This window comes from Rhinatrema bivittatum, chromosome 9, assembly GCF_901001135.1.
Source record: "Rhinatrema bivittatum chromosome 9, aRhiBiv1.1, whole genome shotgun sequence".
Classification (NCBI taxonomy): Eukaryota; Metazoa; Chordata; class Amphibia; order Gymnophiona; family Rhinatrematidae; genus Rhinatrema; species Rhinatrema bivittatum.
In genome coordinates, this window is record NC_042623.1 from 189,855,216 (window position 1) to 189,873,241 (window position 18,026).

Below are 18,026 nucleotides of genomic sequence, written 5' to 3' on the forward strand. Positions count from 1 at the left end.
TGGGATCTGGTTCACGAGTCACTCACTTCTGGCCGAGTCCTAGGAATTTTGTCCAGTGCAGTCTGGAGTGGGGAAAGAGGGGGGTGGGGGGTAATAATTTTGGTAAGGAGGAGAACAATCCACTGCTCTTCCTCACATCTCGGCGAAATCTTCGCTGCTGTCCTGCTTCAGGAAAAGGGGGCTGATCCAGAGCTCTCTAAATGGCAACCGCAAACAATAAGCATATTTGTGTTGCAAACACACAGTTTGCAGTAAAACATCCCCACCCATAGCTGCCTTGTCCCCATAACCTGCGAAGTGAGCTCACGGGCACCTGTTTTTTTGGAGCACGGACGGCAGCAGAGCGAACCTGTAAGCGGGGGGCGCCCCCCTCCCCCCCACACACACACACACAATATTCGGAGCGTTTCGCTTTTCCCCGCTGTCAGACATGCGAAGAAGAAGACGGACGGCGGGCGGTCCTTGCTGATGTCCAGCCGCGCGCCTCCCCACATGACGACGGGCAGCGATGACCTTTGCCACGGAAGGTCCAAATGGATAATGAAACATTTCCCATTGGCAACAGTGAGTATATATGATCTCGCTTCCCTAATGCTCAGCGCCTTTCATTTTCAGAGTTCAAAATCTGGTGTCAACAGCCAAAGGAGGGGGAAGGTTTAGCAGACGCGCCCGGGGGGGGGGGGGGGGGGGCTGGGGGAAGCAGTAGCAAGAGGACCAAATTCCGCCAACAGTTTTCCTGATGTAAGCACGGGGATTGCGCTCCCTCTGGCGTGAGGGACACCAGTTTACATTTGCACCCCCCCTTGCCTTTTCGGCTCAAGGAGAGCTTATAACGCCTTTTGGCACCTTTGCTCTGCTTCTACGTTGCCTGAGGCCTTAGTCTACTCCCCCTCCTCCTCCTCCTCGGCTAGAGCCGGGTTTTCAGCCCGAATCATAGCGCCGGCTCAGGGAGCTCTTTGATCTTACTGCTAAAGGGACCCGCAGTCAAACTTCCTTAAACGCATGACAGCAGCAATTTTGCAAGATCCTTCAAAGGTGCAATTTGCCCGGCTCCTGCCCCCCCCCCCCCCCTTCTTCTGCCTTTTTTGGATCTTCTTCCTGGGTCTCCTATCCATTCTGTGGTGCTACATTGTAATCCTTTTATGCTTTTTTGGAATGAAACCTATCACGATGGCTCCGCCCTCTTGTCAAAATACTCTTCCCCGGCTCAGCTGCTCGTGCTCTACTTGTGTTTTCTTTTACGTGTATTGCTGCGATGGCTGTATGGGGGCTCTGATGAGGGACAGTGAGGCGGCCAGGGCTGGCTGCATGCCTGAGAACTTTAGATTTATTGTCGCTGTGGTGGTGGTGGTGTGTGTGTGCGCGCACAAATTTTCTCACACACACACACACACACACACACACAGTCAGCTCATACTTTTATTTATTTTTTCCCCCAGAAAATACAGCTCACGCTCACTCCTCTCATTCTCCCATACGCGCACATGATCGCTCACTCACTCCTCTCCCTTTCACGCCCATATCCATACTCACTTGCACCTTCATTACTCTCCCTCTCCCACATTCGCTCTCCCTCACTCTCTCTCATTCTCCTCGCCCCCAAACCTACCAACGACAGCAGCCTCCTCTTTCAAGATCTCCTACGACCTCTTCCCCTGTACGGGCTTAATGGATGATCTCCTCTTTCCTTCTGTCAAGGGGGAGGGGGAAGGGGAGGGTGTCTGTGCTCTCCCTCCTTGCAGCCGCGGGGCCCACGGATATCTTCCTTGTTCGGGGAGGGGGCACGCGCCATCCCCTTCTGTGCGTGCATAGGCGCAGCCCGTCTTCATTCCAGCATGTCATTAACGGTTCAATGGATGTCTTCTTCCCGGCGCAGGGCCCACACTCCCATTTCCTTCCGGCTGTGCTAACTTGATAGATCCCCTCCTGACTGGCACGCCCAGCGACTTTTCCTTTCGGAGGTCTGCTTCTGCAAGCAGGACCCGCTGTTTTCTGGTGTTGGCCCGGAGACCTGGAAATTCCCTTAGAATTCCAGAGACTCCGGGTCAAATCCGGAGAGCTCCCGGTCATGGCTGGCTGTAGGGCAAATGGTGCCCGGTGTGAAAATCGATGATGGTTCTCCCTCCGTTCCCCCCCCCCAAACTAACTCTGCTCCTCGGGGGCAAAAGGTAAGGAAGTTAGACTGGGAGGAGGAGAGACTGATACGTTTTAGTGGTGGTGGGCACACTTTACCTTCCCTCCTGACTTCAGCACACTCCCAATTCCTCCCACCATGCTGCATCTACATTTTTTTTCATTTTCTCTCAGTCCCGGATCATATAATCACCAGCAGAATTGAAACACAAAATCTCTAATACAAATTTCAAATTTTATCCAAATAATCAAGTAGAGCCCAGCCCTGGACTATGCATACCTTGGCCTACGATTAACTGCATCTGGCAACTTGGCTATAAAACATTACAAGGAAAACTCCTAAGGGCCCTCTATGCAATAAAGAAAGCCCTGGCCAGTTCCAGCCACCCAGCACAACCATGTTTTAAATAACTTGAGGAGCATTGCATCATCAATTTTAGAAAATGGATACAAGGTCTCATTCAGATGATATTGAACACACCTCAAATTATTCAAAGTTGTTAAATCACGAGAAAATTGTGAGAAATTGCAAGAGGACCTTGCAAAACTGGGAGACTGGGCAACATGCAAATGGCAAATGAAATTTAATGTAAACTGATGCACTTAGGGAAGAGTAATCCAAACCCACAGTGCAAGGATCCACATTAGGAGTCACCAGGAAAAGGATCTAGGCATCATAGTTGATAATATGTTTAAATCTTCTGCTCAGTGTGCAGCAGCAGCAGCCAAGAAAGCAAATAGACTGCTGGGGATTATTAGGAAAGGAATGGAGAATAAAACAGAGAATATCATAAGGCCTCTGTATCACTCCATGGTGCAGCCTCATCCTGAGTATTGTGTGCAGTTCTTGCACCACATCTCAAAAAAGATAAAGCAGAATTAGAAAAGGTATAGAGAAGAGCAACCAAAAAGATAGGGATGGAACGATTAATCTATGAGGAAAGGCTAAAGAGGTTAGGACTTCAGCCTGGAGAAGAGACAGTTGAGGGGCGATATGATAGAGGACTATAAAGTAATGAGTGGAGCCAAACAGGTAAACGCGAATCGTTTGTTTACTCTTTCAATGACTAGGGGGACCCATAGTGAAGTTACTGGGTGATACATTTAAAACTAATAAGACAAAACATTTTTTTACTCAATGCATAATTAAACTCTGGAATTCATTGCTAGAGGACATGGTAAAAGCTGTTAAGTTTAAACAAGGTTTGGACAAGTTCCTGGAAGAAAAGTCCATAAAGCATTATTAAGGTAGAGTTACTGAAATCCACTTCTTATCCCTAGGGTAAGCAGCTTGGAATCTGTTTACCTCTTGGGATCCTGCAAGGTACTTGAGACCTAAATTGGCAACTGTTGAATATTGGGCTTGATGGACCTTTGCTCTGACCCAGAATGGCAATTCTTATGTACTTATGTAGATTACACAAATTATGCCCACAGGTGTCAGTTATACTGAAGACAAATGCCAAATAAAGGGACTCTAAAGCAGGGGTGGCCAGCTCCCATCCATGAGAGCAACAAACAGGCCTGGTTTTCAGGATATCCAAAATGTATATGCATGAGAGATTTGCATGCTCTGCCTCCATTGTAGGCATATTTATTATGGATATCCTGAAAACCTGTCCAAGGACCAGAGTTGTCCACCCCTGCCAAAAAACATAAATAGAAATGTATAGACAAAAACTGAATTGGAAGTCGTAACAAGCCAGACGCTGTATGAAGTGCAACATTCCCATTGCCCATAAAACATCAAATATAAATAATGAATCATAACAGTTAAACCAGGCTAATATAAAGAATAAATATTTCAAAACATCTGATGAATAAAGCCTCCAATAATTAAAAAATGTTATAACTTTCCCAAAACACCCAATAAAATATTTCAAAGGAGCAGAAATATCAAATAACACCCAATAATTAAAACTAATAAAGATTAAAAATTCTCTTGCTCTCTATACTGGGATCTTTTGATTTCCAGACATCCTGAATTCGTTGTAGATTGGGGGAGGTGTGGCCATACAAACTTTATTGTCTCTGTCTCACACACACACACACGCTTAGATATATTCTCTCATACACATGGTCTCACATGTGTATGAGAGACCATGTGTCTCTCATACACATGGTCTCTCATACACATGGTCTCACTCACATTCCTTCTCTCTCCCTCTTACACACGTATACCCACACAGGCTCTCACATGCACATGCACACAGGCTTTCACTCTTTCAAACACACATAGGGCCTCCTCCTGTCTTTCAAACACACATAGGGCCTCCTCCTGTCTTTGGTCGCAGTAGAATGGGGTTTGCCATGGTGCAGCAAACCTCTTTGGGCCGCGTTGGGATATGGAGGTCTGTAGCAGCCCAGCCAGGGCTCTCTTTTGGGCCATAGTCCTGCTGGGCCTTCCAACAGCTTCAGCAGGATGGAGTCTGCTATAGCCCCACTGCCTTTCTTCAGGCCACTGTGGGACAGGCTCCACCAGGACTCTCTCCACTGCCGCCACGGATTGGGTGATGCTGGTGGTGTCTAGGGATGTGCATCGGGTGCCCGATCGTTTGTGCTTTCGGGTTCGTGCGGCTGTGGGAAAATCTCGTTTTCCCGCAGATCGGCGTTTTTTGTTTTTTTTTAGTAAAAAATAATTTTTTGGCTTAGTGCCCGCAAACTCCCGTTAGCGCGCACTAACAAAAAGTAACAAAAAATACCAAAAATAAATGTTTTTTTGTTAGTGCGCGCTAACGGGAGTTCGCGGGCACTAAGCCGAAAAATGATTTTCACGAAAAATTTGGGGGAAAAGTGTTCATTTCTTGTTTTCCCCGATATATAACGAATTAAGAAATATCGTACGATATTTCTATTCGTCATAAAAACGATTCACATCCCTAGTGGTGCCTATTAAGGCACCCCTCAACTCACTGTGCCCAGGCAACCGCCAGCTCTGCTGCCACCCCCACAGATGTGCCATCCCATGCAACTGCACAGTATCCATACTCACTTCCACCAGGCTGCCAGCAGCACCCTTTATTAACTTGAATGGGTGTAACTAAATGGAAGAAGCATTGATATGTGAGAAAGACATTAAAGAGACAAGAGGGGAGCACATAGATGTTGTTTATTTTAACTGTTTGAAATGCTTTCTGTTTGTTCAGCCTCTTTAACCTCTAGACATACATACCTCGTGCAGCTTTGCCGGGATATGTGTCAGCACTGAATCTGCTTCGTTAATGAGTCATAAGTGGCATCCCGAATGCACTGTGAGCACACAGAGGAGGCACAGAAAGATGAAATACGCGGCTCCACAGCTGCTTTAGGTTGAGAGAAGAACAGATGTCCATCTAGTAAAGTCCAGCCGTCTTCTCATTGCCCGTCAGATCTTTCTGTGCAGTAATCCAGAGGAAAGCACAAGCCAAAAAGTCCTTCCGGACCCCAAAAATGATGGTTGACGTAGAATGGCTGGGCCAAGCCCGTTTCTCTAGCATGTCATGCTCGCCAACACCTTCTTTCCTCTAGAAGTGCGTCCAGGTTACCTTTGAAATCAGTTTAGTGTTATAGCACTGGTTACCGCTGGCAAAATGCTGCATGCATTGCAATTGCATTTGTAAATGAACAATTAATTGCTGCATTACTTATAGTTTATTGGGTTTTATGTACCGTCATATCGGAACAACCATCACAGCGGTTTACAATGATGAAAATAAGATACATAAAATCAATAAATACATTGATAAGTAATACATAATTTAGAAATAAAAGTCAAACTAATCAATTAAAATTATAAGATAAAATAAATACGCATACAGTTGTATACAATAAGTTACTTAAAAATTAAAAAATAGTCAGTTTCTTAAAAACTATAAAACCTTAATTAGAAACTGCGTAAGCACAGGTAAAAAGCCATGTTTTAAGATCGGCTTTGAATTTTTTAATGTCTGCCTGTAGCACTTCCAGCTATGAGAAAAAAAATGAGTGATACATCAGGACTGTATAAGTGTACTAGCAATTTTGGTTCCTGATCCATCCTAGGGCGGCTTGGTAGAAATTCAGACTGTAGGGTATTTTGTATGAACGTACGGCGACAGGAGGTTCTGGGTCTGCGGTGCCATATGTCTTCCTGCATGCATGCTAGCACTCCCTACCTCCTACTGCCACCCAAGCATGGCTCCTAGCCCTGGTGAGTCCGAGGAGCAGAGAAACAGGTCCGGATCATCTGCCTCCTTCACAGCTGCACACAGCTCTGCCATGGGGGTATCCGCCTAATCTAAGCAAAGGGAGCTCTTGGAATAAGTCCCTGACAGGGCCAGTCGGGATTTCGGCTGGGCCGCCCTCTACCCTTCTCCCTGGCACTTTCGTTCAGCCTCACAACGAGGTGCTGCTAATTTTTCAATGTTACTTTCTTGTCTACGCTATGGCGTACTTTATTTGCACTTTGAGCCTAAATGAACCTGAATTGGAAACTGCACGTGTTTCTAAATAAAAGCCTTGCAATTCTAGAACTATTCTGACTTCCAGAAAGACGTTCAAATGCTTACACATTCAGATGCATGGGGTTTATTTGATTCTCTAAAACTTTCAATTTGGCAGAATCCCCTGCTTCTAACTAAGGTTTGAGTTCAGCTTAAAAACTAAAAAAAAACCTAAAAATATAGAACATAAGAATAATAGAACATAAGAACATGCCATACTGAGTCAGACCGAGGGTCCATCGAGCCCAGCATCCTGCTTCCAACAATGGCCAAACCAGGGCACAAGAACCTGTCAAGTAATTAGGCTGGCATTGTTCGAGACTCCCCTATACCAGCATTTCTCAATTTCAATCCATGTGACCCCAGCCAGGTCAAGTTTTTAAGTGATCTACAAGGAACATACATGAGATATATTTGCATACATGCAAATCGAAGAACTAGGTCACGTTTTTAACATATTTGGTCCAACCTGAAAAAGAGAACCTGCCTGCTGTCCACAAGGACTGGCACCGGCTATTCTTCTCCAGTAATGGCTTTTGCCCATAATGCTTTTGACCCTTTGAAGCATGAGATTTTACCCTTGACATACAGGAATCAAACAGCAGCAAAAGATGGCCACATAATTGTGATATTAAAAAAATCTGTAGTATTCATATTTATAAAATTAACCTTTTATTTTTTTTTTTGAGGTACATACAGGGCTGGTGCAAGGTTATTAGGTGCCCTAGGCGAACCTTCTGCCTTGCGCCCATCCCCCCACGGGCTAGGCCCTGGCCTGGACTTCATTCACTCAGACAGGGCCCCCCCCCCCCCTCTCACACACACACTTGGGCTCCTTGTCTCAGTCACACACGCACCCTAACACAGGCTCCCTCCCCCTTTCTCACTATTCCATCGCTCTCTCTCCTACACACACACACAATCCCTCTCACTCACACACACACACACATACAGAGGCACTGCTCGTAGCCCGCCTATGTCTCTGCTCCTCTCAGCTGCGGGGCGGGACGGGCTCCGCATGCAGCACCACGTGGCTGCCGCCCCCTAGTGGCTGGCGCCCTGAGTGACCGCCTAGTTCGCCTGTTGGGATGTGCCGGCCCTGGGTACATATTCAAGATAGTGGGCTAGGGAAGTTAGCCGGAAAAATACACTGGATAACATTTTAGCCAAGTGCATGTATCCAGCTAACTATAAAATCGCTCAATAGCAGGTCCATCTTATCCAGTTAACTTATTGCTAGTGGTGCGGCTATGTTAGCTCCTCCCAGTAACACCTCTGTCCCACCTACCACTTAGCCTGATAAGTAATTATCCAGCTAACTGGCGGCCACTGGATTCAGCCGGATATTTAGATGCTGCCACATAGCTGGATAAGCTGGAACTTAGCCAGGTAAGAGGTGCTGAATATTTGAGATCAGAAATTTAGTTTGAACCGTTAGATGTGTAATAAATCATCCTGGCCAAAACCACTCGGTACATACCTGGTATCCCTTATCTTTTTATCTTAATGCAATATGCACATCCTCTGCAACAACAATATATGAGCTTAGCGCGTAGTAGAAATAGTAAAATAGAGACAAATATTAAATTGCACAAACCCATCACTGCCTGAAGGCAGTGAAACAGATGGATTATACTGTATATATGCACTCTAGGATGGTCATCATGAGGAATTCAGGTCCCTCTGCTATCTGTAGCTTTGAAAGGAAGTTGGTCAAGTCCTGGTTGCAATAACTGTCCTTCCCCCACCCCCTCACCTTCCCCCCACCCCTACCTTAAGACCTTTATGGCCTTTGAGTTTCTCTTGTATCCAACCTACCTAATGAGAGCACATTCTTCCAGCTTGGATCTCCTGTGCAAGGGCACATCCGTGCTATTCTCAAGTGACAGCTGCACCCCTAGATTACATTTTCACCTGGATAGTGATACCAAAACAGCACCAGCCTATCCCAAACCCAAATAATGCAACAAATGAACCTGCAGTTGTGATGGGGTCATCGTTTGCTTTTTTTTGTTTTTGTTTTAAGAACAATCGCTATTATTGACTTCCTGGTGGTCTGTTCCTTTATCTGACGCCGAGATTCATTCTTAATGCTGAATCGATATTAATTAATGCATGCACATTAAGTCAGGATCAGAACTATTAACCGCGTAAACATGGCGTTTACCCAGCAAATTAACAAATCAATCGGGGCGCACGTTCCCGCGTGTGTACAGTAATACCACATCGTAACTTCGCTTCCCTGGGGTATGGTTACGTTTTTGCATTAATGCGTCCGCGAAGCATTTTGCGCCCGCGCTCTTTCGCTGCTCAAATATGTAACGAGAAATTCTGCATTAATTTCGCATTTCACTACCGCAGCCAAAGCATTTCCTATTAATGCTTTTGCAAGCTACTTTCCATGTGCTCGCAGCACTGTTAATGTGAATAAAGTAGCTTGCGAGTGTTAACGCCACTGTAACTGTGATAACGTTTAGCGTGTGGTTAACACTTGCCGTGGCATTAATGCGACGTCATAAATTGGACCCCCTCTTAGAGAAAAGCCGTGCACCACCATCGTAATCAGCCCTACCTAATACTATAATTTCAAAGGACCCAAACGCACTCTGTGTTTTCAGCAGGCGCAGAATACGCAATCCCGTTGCAAAAGTTTGACATTGAGTCATCATCATTAACTAAACTAAGGCGAGAGGCTCTTGGACAGTGGGTTTTTTTTGGTCAGTGAATGTTACTCAAGTTTATAAAAAGATAAAAAAATAAGAATAAAAGATACAAGCACCTGAATGTACATTGTTAAAGCATGAATTATTGTAACCGCTACACTTTCTCTTAATGCCTCAGTTGTCTTTCCCCCCCCCCCCCTCCCCCCGCCTGAAGTAGGGGCCTATAGATAGGAAACCAGTTTAGTTATCAGACTCTTTTCTGTCTGCTTTTCTGTAAAGATTGATGATAAGGAATTCTAAGTACTTCACAAGCTGGGAGAGGTTTTTTTGTCCATCAGAGATCAGGGCTCCAGGTGGAACTTTGACAGATTGGCCAGGTAAGAGCTAAGTCTCCGCCCCCTTCTTACCTAAACCTTGGGATATATATAAAGAGAACATAAAATAAACTGCAGGGAGAGAGAGAGAGAGAGACTTTGTCAGTTCTGTTATCCTCTTAGTAGATTCAACGTTTTGATTATAAGGGGGTGGGGGGGCCTACAAAAAAAATCCTGGAGCCAGAAGAGAGGACAGCAGCGTTGCTCAACCTCACTGCAAAGATGTTATACCTGGAAAACAATTCGCAGCCTCAGTATAGTGAGGTAAGGATTCTTGCAGAAAGCGACCCTTTGCACAGAATTATTCTTTTTTGAGATGTATTGCCGACTGCACTTGTTTGGGCTTTTTTTTTTTGCTATTTACCTGCGAGGCTGGTCAATGCAAGTTTGCACTGGAACTGGAAACTGAAGAATAGATTGTTTTGCAGAATAAATGTATATGTGTCAGTATTTGGACCCTGCAAATAATGCATCGTTTTAGGAATTTAAAAAAAAATTACAGTAAGTAGGAAGGACTGCACGCCATGCAATATAAAATACACACACACACACACCATACATTTGAGATTAATAAAGTACAGTTTTTCTGTAAGAGTCTTTTATGCTACAGATTCATCTTGATGATATTATCCATGGAAGTCACTCATCCTCCGAGACTGCTGCTTACCATGGGTTTACAATTCTATAGAAAAGAAGACTTTTTCTGGGATAAAAAGGGGGTTACATCTTAAAAATAGTGTAATTTTTTTTTTTTTTATTATTTTTTTCTCTGCATCCTGAGGTATTTATTTTGGATTGTGAATCTCCAGGAAGTTAGCTGAGGTTGCGGGAGCTCTGACAGCAATGTTAGTTTGCATTCCACAGGAAAAAGGCAGCTGTGTTGACACTGGTCTGAAGGGAGAAAATCTTCACAGGACTTGCCGATGAAACAGTCGCAGCTTAAATGCAGCTAAAATGCTGAGAAACTCAGTTATAGCAAGAACCAGGGGCTCAGTCAGGAAAACACCAGTGATGCATGCGGTGGACGTGTGCAGGAATAGCAGAAAGCTATAGGCAGGGGAAGAGCGTCTCACTGCTTTGTGCAAATCCAGCGCTTGTTTGTCTTATCTAAAAAGTAGTGCCCTGATTTCAGGGAAGAAAGGCATAGCAGAATTCAGTTTCTGGTCAATGGAGAATATAGTTTGAAAGCTTTCATGACTTTCTCTTGCTGTAGACAATGTGTATTCAAAAGTAAATATATATATATATATATATATATATATATATAAAATACTATACACACATTTTTATGTATAGTATATAAAGAGAGATATATTTCTTTATAGGTATAGATGTGTATAGATACATTTTCTTCAGTTTACCTTTCTATTTTTGAGCCCTCTCTGTATTTCTGTAAGATACTGAAGCAGTGCTATTGGAGAGGTGCAGTCTTGTAGTAATAGTATGAACGGGGATTCCCCATCAGCCTTCTGCTCTGAGAATACAGTTTGCACTGGGACAGTTCTTAACAGCCAAAAGTGCAGGATGCGGAATGACTAAATCATGCCTAAGCCCCATTTCAAGTTTTGGGTTTTTTTTAATTCCGGAAAAGGTTTCATATCAATTTCTGTATTCTCTAAATGTTGTTCGCCTTTTAGAACAGAAATCTCTTATTTGCCTACAATCGCTGAGGTGCGGAAAAGGCCCACGGCACATTTCAAGCATAAGGGATGTACATTGGGAACTTTAAAAAAAGCTGCACCCCTGTCTTTCCAAAAACAAGTATAAAACTGTCGATAGAACGAGAACTGCCTTCCAAAATGTGTTTTTTCCTTTGCTGTTACTGTGATTTCCAAAATCATAAGATGACCTCCAAATCTGGCTACATGAAACGTGGGCACTTTTATGAACTATAGATCGACTTGACCTCTCTCTCTCTGCCCACCCCTCAGTTGCAGGTTTATAGAAGTAGTTTTTACATTCCAATGGTGTAGTTCATGACCTATTGATGTGATAGTTGATGTTGGCCTTGGAGAGGCAGAAGTGTCATTAGCATAGAAATATGGAAATTTCTGCTCAGCAGTTTTCCTTCTTAGAGTGCACACACTGTACATGTAGGGTTTCCGTTCCCTGTCAAGGAATAGGCCGTTTTGCAGTAGTACTGGAGCATTTAAAATTCTTTTTCACTCAACGTACAACTAAGCTCTGGAATTCATTGCCAGAGGATATGGTTAGGGTAGTTAGTGTAGCTGGGTTTAAAAAAAGGGTTGGATACGTCTCTGGAGGAGAAGTCTATAAACTGTTGTTAATCAATAGCCACTGCTTATTATCAGCATTATTACCGTGGGATCTATGTAATGTTTGGGTACTTGCCAGGTACTTGTGACCTGGATTGGCCATTGTTGGAAACGGGATACTGGGCTTGATGAACCGTTGGTCTGACCCAGTATGGTATACCTTATGTTCTTATGTCTAAAAGTTTCAGAATCAAAATGGTAGCAATGCTCAAACCATGTTATTGGTTTACTGTGTATATTGCACATTCCATCCTATGTTACATTTGGAGCTTGAGAATTACCTCTACTGTGAACCATAAAAGGGGATTTAGTGCATGGAGGTAGCTTAACAGATGTTATTGTCAATAAAGGCATTGTAAGCTTCTGGTTTGCTAAAATGAACTTTACAGCAGGGCCAGATGTGCTAACAATTTTCTCCCATCTTGTGAGAACAGGAAAACACGGTTACTTCTACTAGTTGCTATTTGTATCTCAAGGTGGAATATTTAATAGAAATAAATAAATACAATTTTAGTCTGCTATGGTTTCAAACAAGTAATACAGTATGCAGAATGCCTCAGACCTTTTGTATTGCATCAAAAAAGAACAGAAAAATATTCATGTCATCCGTCCAGCATTGCTCTTGAGGAGTTTGCATGACAGTTTTAAGCATGATGAGGAGACAGTCATAAAATGTCATGTGAATTTACAGCAGTGACATGTAACTTGACATGCCACATAGAATTCTGTGACATATCATGGGTATTAACATTATTATCACAAATCTGACAATCTTGTTCCTATGGGCACCAGTTGCAATACACATTAAGCACGATAAAGTTAACATAAAATATAATACAAGTTACTAGTTAGCATACAACACATTTTGGTTTTGGGAATGAAGCTGAGTAGAGAAAAAGCACATAGTAGGGTAATGGATGCTTTTAGCAGTTCTGTGGTTGTTTGATGTTTCTGCTTCTCCTAGGTCCTTTCAATGGCCCCAGATATTGTATGTAGAAGCAGCCAGCAACTCAAGAGTTGTCAACCATTAATCTTCACTTTCTACTTGACGACAGCTTCCGAAATATACATTTTTCAAGTAAAACTGAAGATTAAAGGATCCCAAGTGTTGTTCAGGGCAGGATACATATCTCTAATAATCGTATGTAAGAACTTAGGCCAACATACGCCTGTACAGCCAGGGAAAGGCACCAGAGCCATAGTTGCAAAGTGGCTCTTTCTCTATACCTGTGAGAAAAGCTTGTGCTTTCTGTTGGTTGAAGATGACTCCGGATTGTTTGCTCTCAATAACTTAGTGATTGTTTTTTGGACTGATGACCAAAGTGAAGAGAATAACTTAGTAGGACTTGCCCAACTATTTGACAAATTCTTTCTTTGGAGGATTGCTGTATTGGGGGTTCATACATCGTGTTAATGACTGGACAGCCATTTTATCACTGCTTTTTTATAAGGAATTCTCAAAGATGGTTACTTCTACAGAGTTTTCCTTGCGTATACTCTAGTCTTTAATACAAACCAGCATGTTTTCGTTGTGACCGGCTTGAAGGAGTCAAGTGGGTAGAGCGCAAGCCAGAAGATCTTAAAAAACATTGAAAGCTAGCTTATACTCTTGATACCGTAGTGTAAAAATATGTTTGGCTTGTTTCCAAGTTTTAGTTATGGTAATTTCCTTTGCTTCTTAATCAACAAAATGCTGGATGCATGCAGGGCAATTTTAAAAGGAGCATGCGCGCGCCCATAAAAACGCGCATATCGGCGTGCGAGCGGAGATACGCTGCAATTTTAAACTGTGCGTGCAAGTACGATTTTATCATTTAAAATAGCTCTCTCATGCATGTGTGTTTCCCGTGGGTATTTCTGTGGCTGTTATGCGTGCATGCAGGTGGATTTTAAAATATGCTCGCAACGAGGGAAAAAAACAGTTTTTCCAAATAGTCCACCAGTTTGCCCAAGATCAAGACCTTTCTGGCTCTTCGTCCTGCAAGCCCCCCCCCCCCCCCCACACACACACACTTAAACCTGAACCCTCACACTGTGCAAAATCTCGAGAACTCCAGACTTGCTCCTCATCAGGACCAGCAGTTAAGGTTCGCGGATAACCAGCCCACGCACGCCATGGTCAGCCTTTTTAAAACACAAACTTAACGTGCGTTAAGTGTTGGCCCCTCCCCGCCCTGGAACGCCCATGCCCCCCACTGCCCCCCCCCCCTTTCCTCCACCTTATTCTTGACGCGCGCACGGGTAAGTACGTGCCTACTTCTCGGCTTCTTAAAATCCGCATTGCTCGCGTATGGCCCGCATATGCATGTTTGTGGGCGTTTTGGGTGAGCAATACTTCTTAAATCTACCGGTTAGACTTCATCTTCGTAGAGTGGTCTGTCTCCTTTTTTACCTGAAAAAGGGCATGACTTGGTATCTTTCCCTGTTAGCTTAACTTCCTACTGGGAAACCGGCCTTATAAAATCATTATTGCTGTCAGTTGCCTCCGCCCCCAACCACCAGGCTCATACATTCCATGGGGCCCCGGATTCATTTCTTCCTACACTTATAATCCCTGTCTCTTTCTTTACCTTGGTTTTCATTAGGGAAACAGGAAGTTCAGTTCAGTTTGGTTGCAATCTCAGGAAGCACATTTTGATCTCATGGAGCACTGACAGCACCTGATTGCAGAGTCTGAAATTTAGTGACAGGCTACCCAAGCCAACTCTCCCTAACGAAGAAAGAAAAGTTGTAATCTCAAGGAGTTCAGGGTCCATTGTGATGTCACTGAGAATTTGTAAAGCTGCCCTACCATTGGTTGATATTGAGCATTTTGAGCACTGCCCAGCCATTTGGAAGTTATATCCACATGCAAAGTTCTGTAAAATAAATAAATAAAGGTGAGAACTAGGCCTTATGAAATGTTCACACATCGCCTTGTTTTAATTAGTGCCATTCCTGATTGAGGGTTTACGCAAGGGGTTTTTTTGTTCTTCAGAGCATGGCTTGATTTGGTGTAATTTCTTTAGTTTTCATGGCACTTGAAAATACTAGCAGAGAAGACCGCATTGCAACATGAACGTTCGGACACTGTTTATGAGAAAGTCTTATAATGTACCTATTACCTGGGCTTTGGGAGATATGATAGATGAGCTCCAAGTCTCAGATTTGAGCCCTCCTTGGGCTGCTATAAGATTTCCCTGAATTTTCAGAGTCAACCAAGTTAGGGTCTATGATTTGTTTTTATATATATTCCACTCTTACTCAGAATAGTTAAGATTAGTGCAAGTATTGGAAAACTATTTGAAGGATTTGGAAATCAGTTCAACCATAAGCACAAACTTGCTAAGACCTTTGAGCTCGCTCGTTGCTAGAATTCAGCCACCTATGATCCAGATTTATCTAATTTCACATGTACCCAGGTTGATTTACGAGCTGTACCAGTCCAATCCACCTTCTGAATTTAATCCCATCTCTATGCTTTGACGGGATTGAGCATTGGCTAACTTTGCCTTGGGCTTGTAGAGCAGCCTGTTGCTTGGCTTCTTGACGAAGTGAAATCAAGTGACATGCTGGGAAAGTGAAGTGCAGAAGACGGGTGTGTACAGTGCAACAGTGTGGGAACCTAGAAAGAAAAAAATGCGTTGTGCCTGTAGCTACTGCATATGGAACAGAGTTTCTTTTTAGTTCTGATTCTAGTACATTAAAATTCACTGCCCATGCTTAGCGTGACACACGTCTTTCCAAAGGCAAGTGTGAGAAACTGGTCTTTAAAAATAGTAGGCTGGGGCCGGCTCGGTGACTCAGCAGCATTGTGGAGGGGGCCTGGGTCGACCAGAGCTGGGAGATACTGGGGAGACAGCATGCAGAGCTCTGCAGGGTGAGGAAGTCCCAGTTATTGTGCAGCGGTACAGCTAATAGTCATACCTAGGGTTGATCCGCAATTGTAGGGTTCTAGCGTGATCCCTGGTGTGTGTAGCCCCTGAAAGAGAATGATCCCGGGTCAAGAGATATGAGAGCGGGATATAAAACAGAGGAAAACCCTGGTATTGAAGCTGATGGTGCTGTAGCCCAACAGAGACCCTTTCTGATTGAGCAGACCTGGAAGACCAAGAGGCAACTGCAGGGCCAAAAGAAAAGCAGTTGCAGATAACCGTGCAAGGCTTGGGTTGGTGTAATCTTGATCCTGTTACTAGATGAATCAGTGCGGTACCTTCATTTCCTGAAGAGCGATGCAGGTCCTTAATAATTCTATTGCCTGAAGGTGTTGGTTGAAGTTATGAAGGCTGTTCAACACTCGTCCGATCAGTCAACCAGAGGATGAATCCTGTCATTGCAACTGGCCAAGGCAGGCTAAGGATGGAAAGGAAGATTCAAGGGAAAAATCCTGCACTGGGGAAACAAATTTGTTAATACAAAAAGTGAGACAACCAAAATAAATGAGACCAAGGAAATTAGACAAATAGAAAACGTTAATCTCTGCGGAATAAAGTAAGCAATCACCATAAAGATATTGCAAACAGCAATTTGTTATGGATTTCAGACGCTTGGATTTGATTGTAAATTTTGGATTTGATTGTAAACAGAAAGCATGGGGGTAACCTGCATGGAGTGGCAGTTACTGCCCTTAACAGAACACATGGAGGTAACCTGCACGGAGCAGTAGTTGGTAATCTTAATAGAAGACATGGGGTAATTTGCATGGAGTGGCAGTTTCTACCCTTAATGAAAGTGAAAGACATGGGGCAAACTGCATGGAGTGGCAGATACTTCTCTTAACTGAAGACATGCGGGTAACCTGCATGGAGGTACATTTACTATCCTTAACAGAAACATAGGGGTAACCTGTACAGAGCAGCAGTTACTACCCTTAACAGAAACGTGCATGGAGTGGCAATTTCTACCCTTAACAGAAACATGGGGGTAACCTGCATGGAGCGGCATTTACTACCCTTAATGAAAGGCATGGGGGTAACCTGCACAGAATAACACTTACTACCCTTAACAGAACACTTGGGGGTAACCTGCATGGAGCGGCAGTTACTACCCTTAATGAAAGGCATGGAGATAACCTGCACAGAGCAGCAGTTACTACCCTTAACAGAACACTTGGGGGTAATCTGCATGGAGCGACAGTTACTACCCTTAATGAAAGGCATGGGGGTAACCTGCACAGAGCAGCAGTTACTACCCTTAACAGAAACGTGCATGGGGTGGCAGTTACTACCCTTAACAGAAACATGGAGTAAACTGCACAGAGCAGCAGTTACTACCCTTAACAGAAACATGGGGGTAACTTGCACGGAGCAGCAGTTACTTCCCTTAACAGAAACATGGGGGTAACCTGCACGGAGCAGCAGTTACTTCCCTTAACAGAAACATGGGGGTAACCTGCATGAAGCGGCAGTTACTATCCTTAACATAAACATGGGGGTATCTGCATGGAGTAGGAGTTACTACCCTTAACAGAAACTTGGAGTAACCTGCACGGAGCAACAATTACTGTCCTTAATAGAAACCTGCACGGTACCCTTAACAGAAACATGAGGGTAACGTACACAGAGCAGCAGTTACTACCCTTAACAGAACACATGGGGGTAACCTGCACGGAGCGGCAGTTACTACCCTAAGAAACTTGCTGGGCAGGCTGCATGGACCATTTGGTCTTTTTCTGCCGTCATTACTATGCTTTTACAGTTCCCAGGGCAGTGAACATGGCCATTTCCACGGGTATATCGCTGTTTCACCTGCATACATGGGCTCTGTGATGTTTGCCCATCCTCTGCATGGATTCTTTTCCCTGCCCTGGTCTGAGGTATTCCCGGAGTGCACTGATGCTTTTAGATAAATATCCGCACAACATCCGAGCACAAATCGGTGCTTTTCCATCAAAGCAAAACTACCCCCGCATCGTTTGCAGAAATGGGGGCAGTTTAATTACTGCCTCCCCCCTACATAACGTTAATTAATTTCAGGGACATGAAGTACCTCATGACAGCCTGGGGACGTGCAGTCGTTTGACATGAAACAGGACATTTGAACAAAATTTCCCTTTTTTTTTTTTTCTAAATTAAAATGAAAGATTTTATTTGTCTCGTTTTAAAACAAAAAAAAAAAAATAAAGCTGAGTCCCGCTGCCGC

The 18,026-nt window shown here is 43.9% G+C and overlaps 1 protein-coding gene and 1 long non-coding RNA gene across 5 annotated transcripts in view; one reads left to right on the plus strand and one right to left on the minus strand.

Annotated features, from left to right (window-relative positions):
- Nucleotides 1–5,226: 5,226 nt before the first annotated feature.
- On the minus strand, nt 5,227–14,602 carry LOC115098885. Its single transcript, XR_003858627.1, has 2 exons — nt 14,477–14,602; nt 5,227–5,657 (listed from the first exon to the last, which is right to left on the minus strand). It is a non-coding gene; the product is annotated as an uncharacterized LOC115098885 (long non-coding RNA).
- Nucleotides 9,722–18,026, plus strand: part of TP63 (tumor protein p63) — a 133,077-nt gene continuing 124,772 nt past the window's right edge. For all 4 annotated transcript variants that reach the window (XM_029615955.1, XM_029615956.1, XM_029615957.1 and 1 more), the window contains exon 1: nt 9,722–9,894. In XM_029615955.1, the coding sequence (XP_029471815.1) occupies nt 9,853–9,894 (42 nt within the window). In that variant the 5' untranslated portion in view covers nt 9,722–9,852. The remainder of the gene's footprint in view (nt 9,895–18,026) is intronic.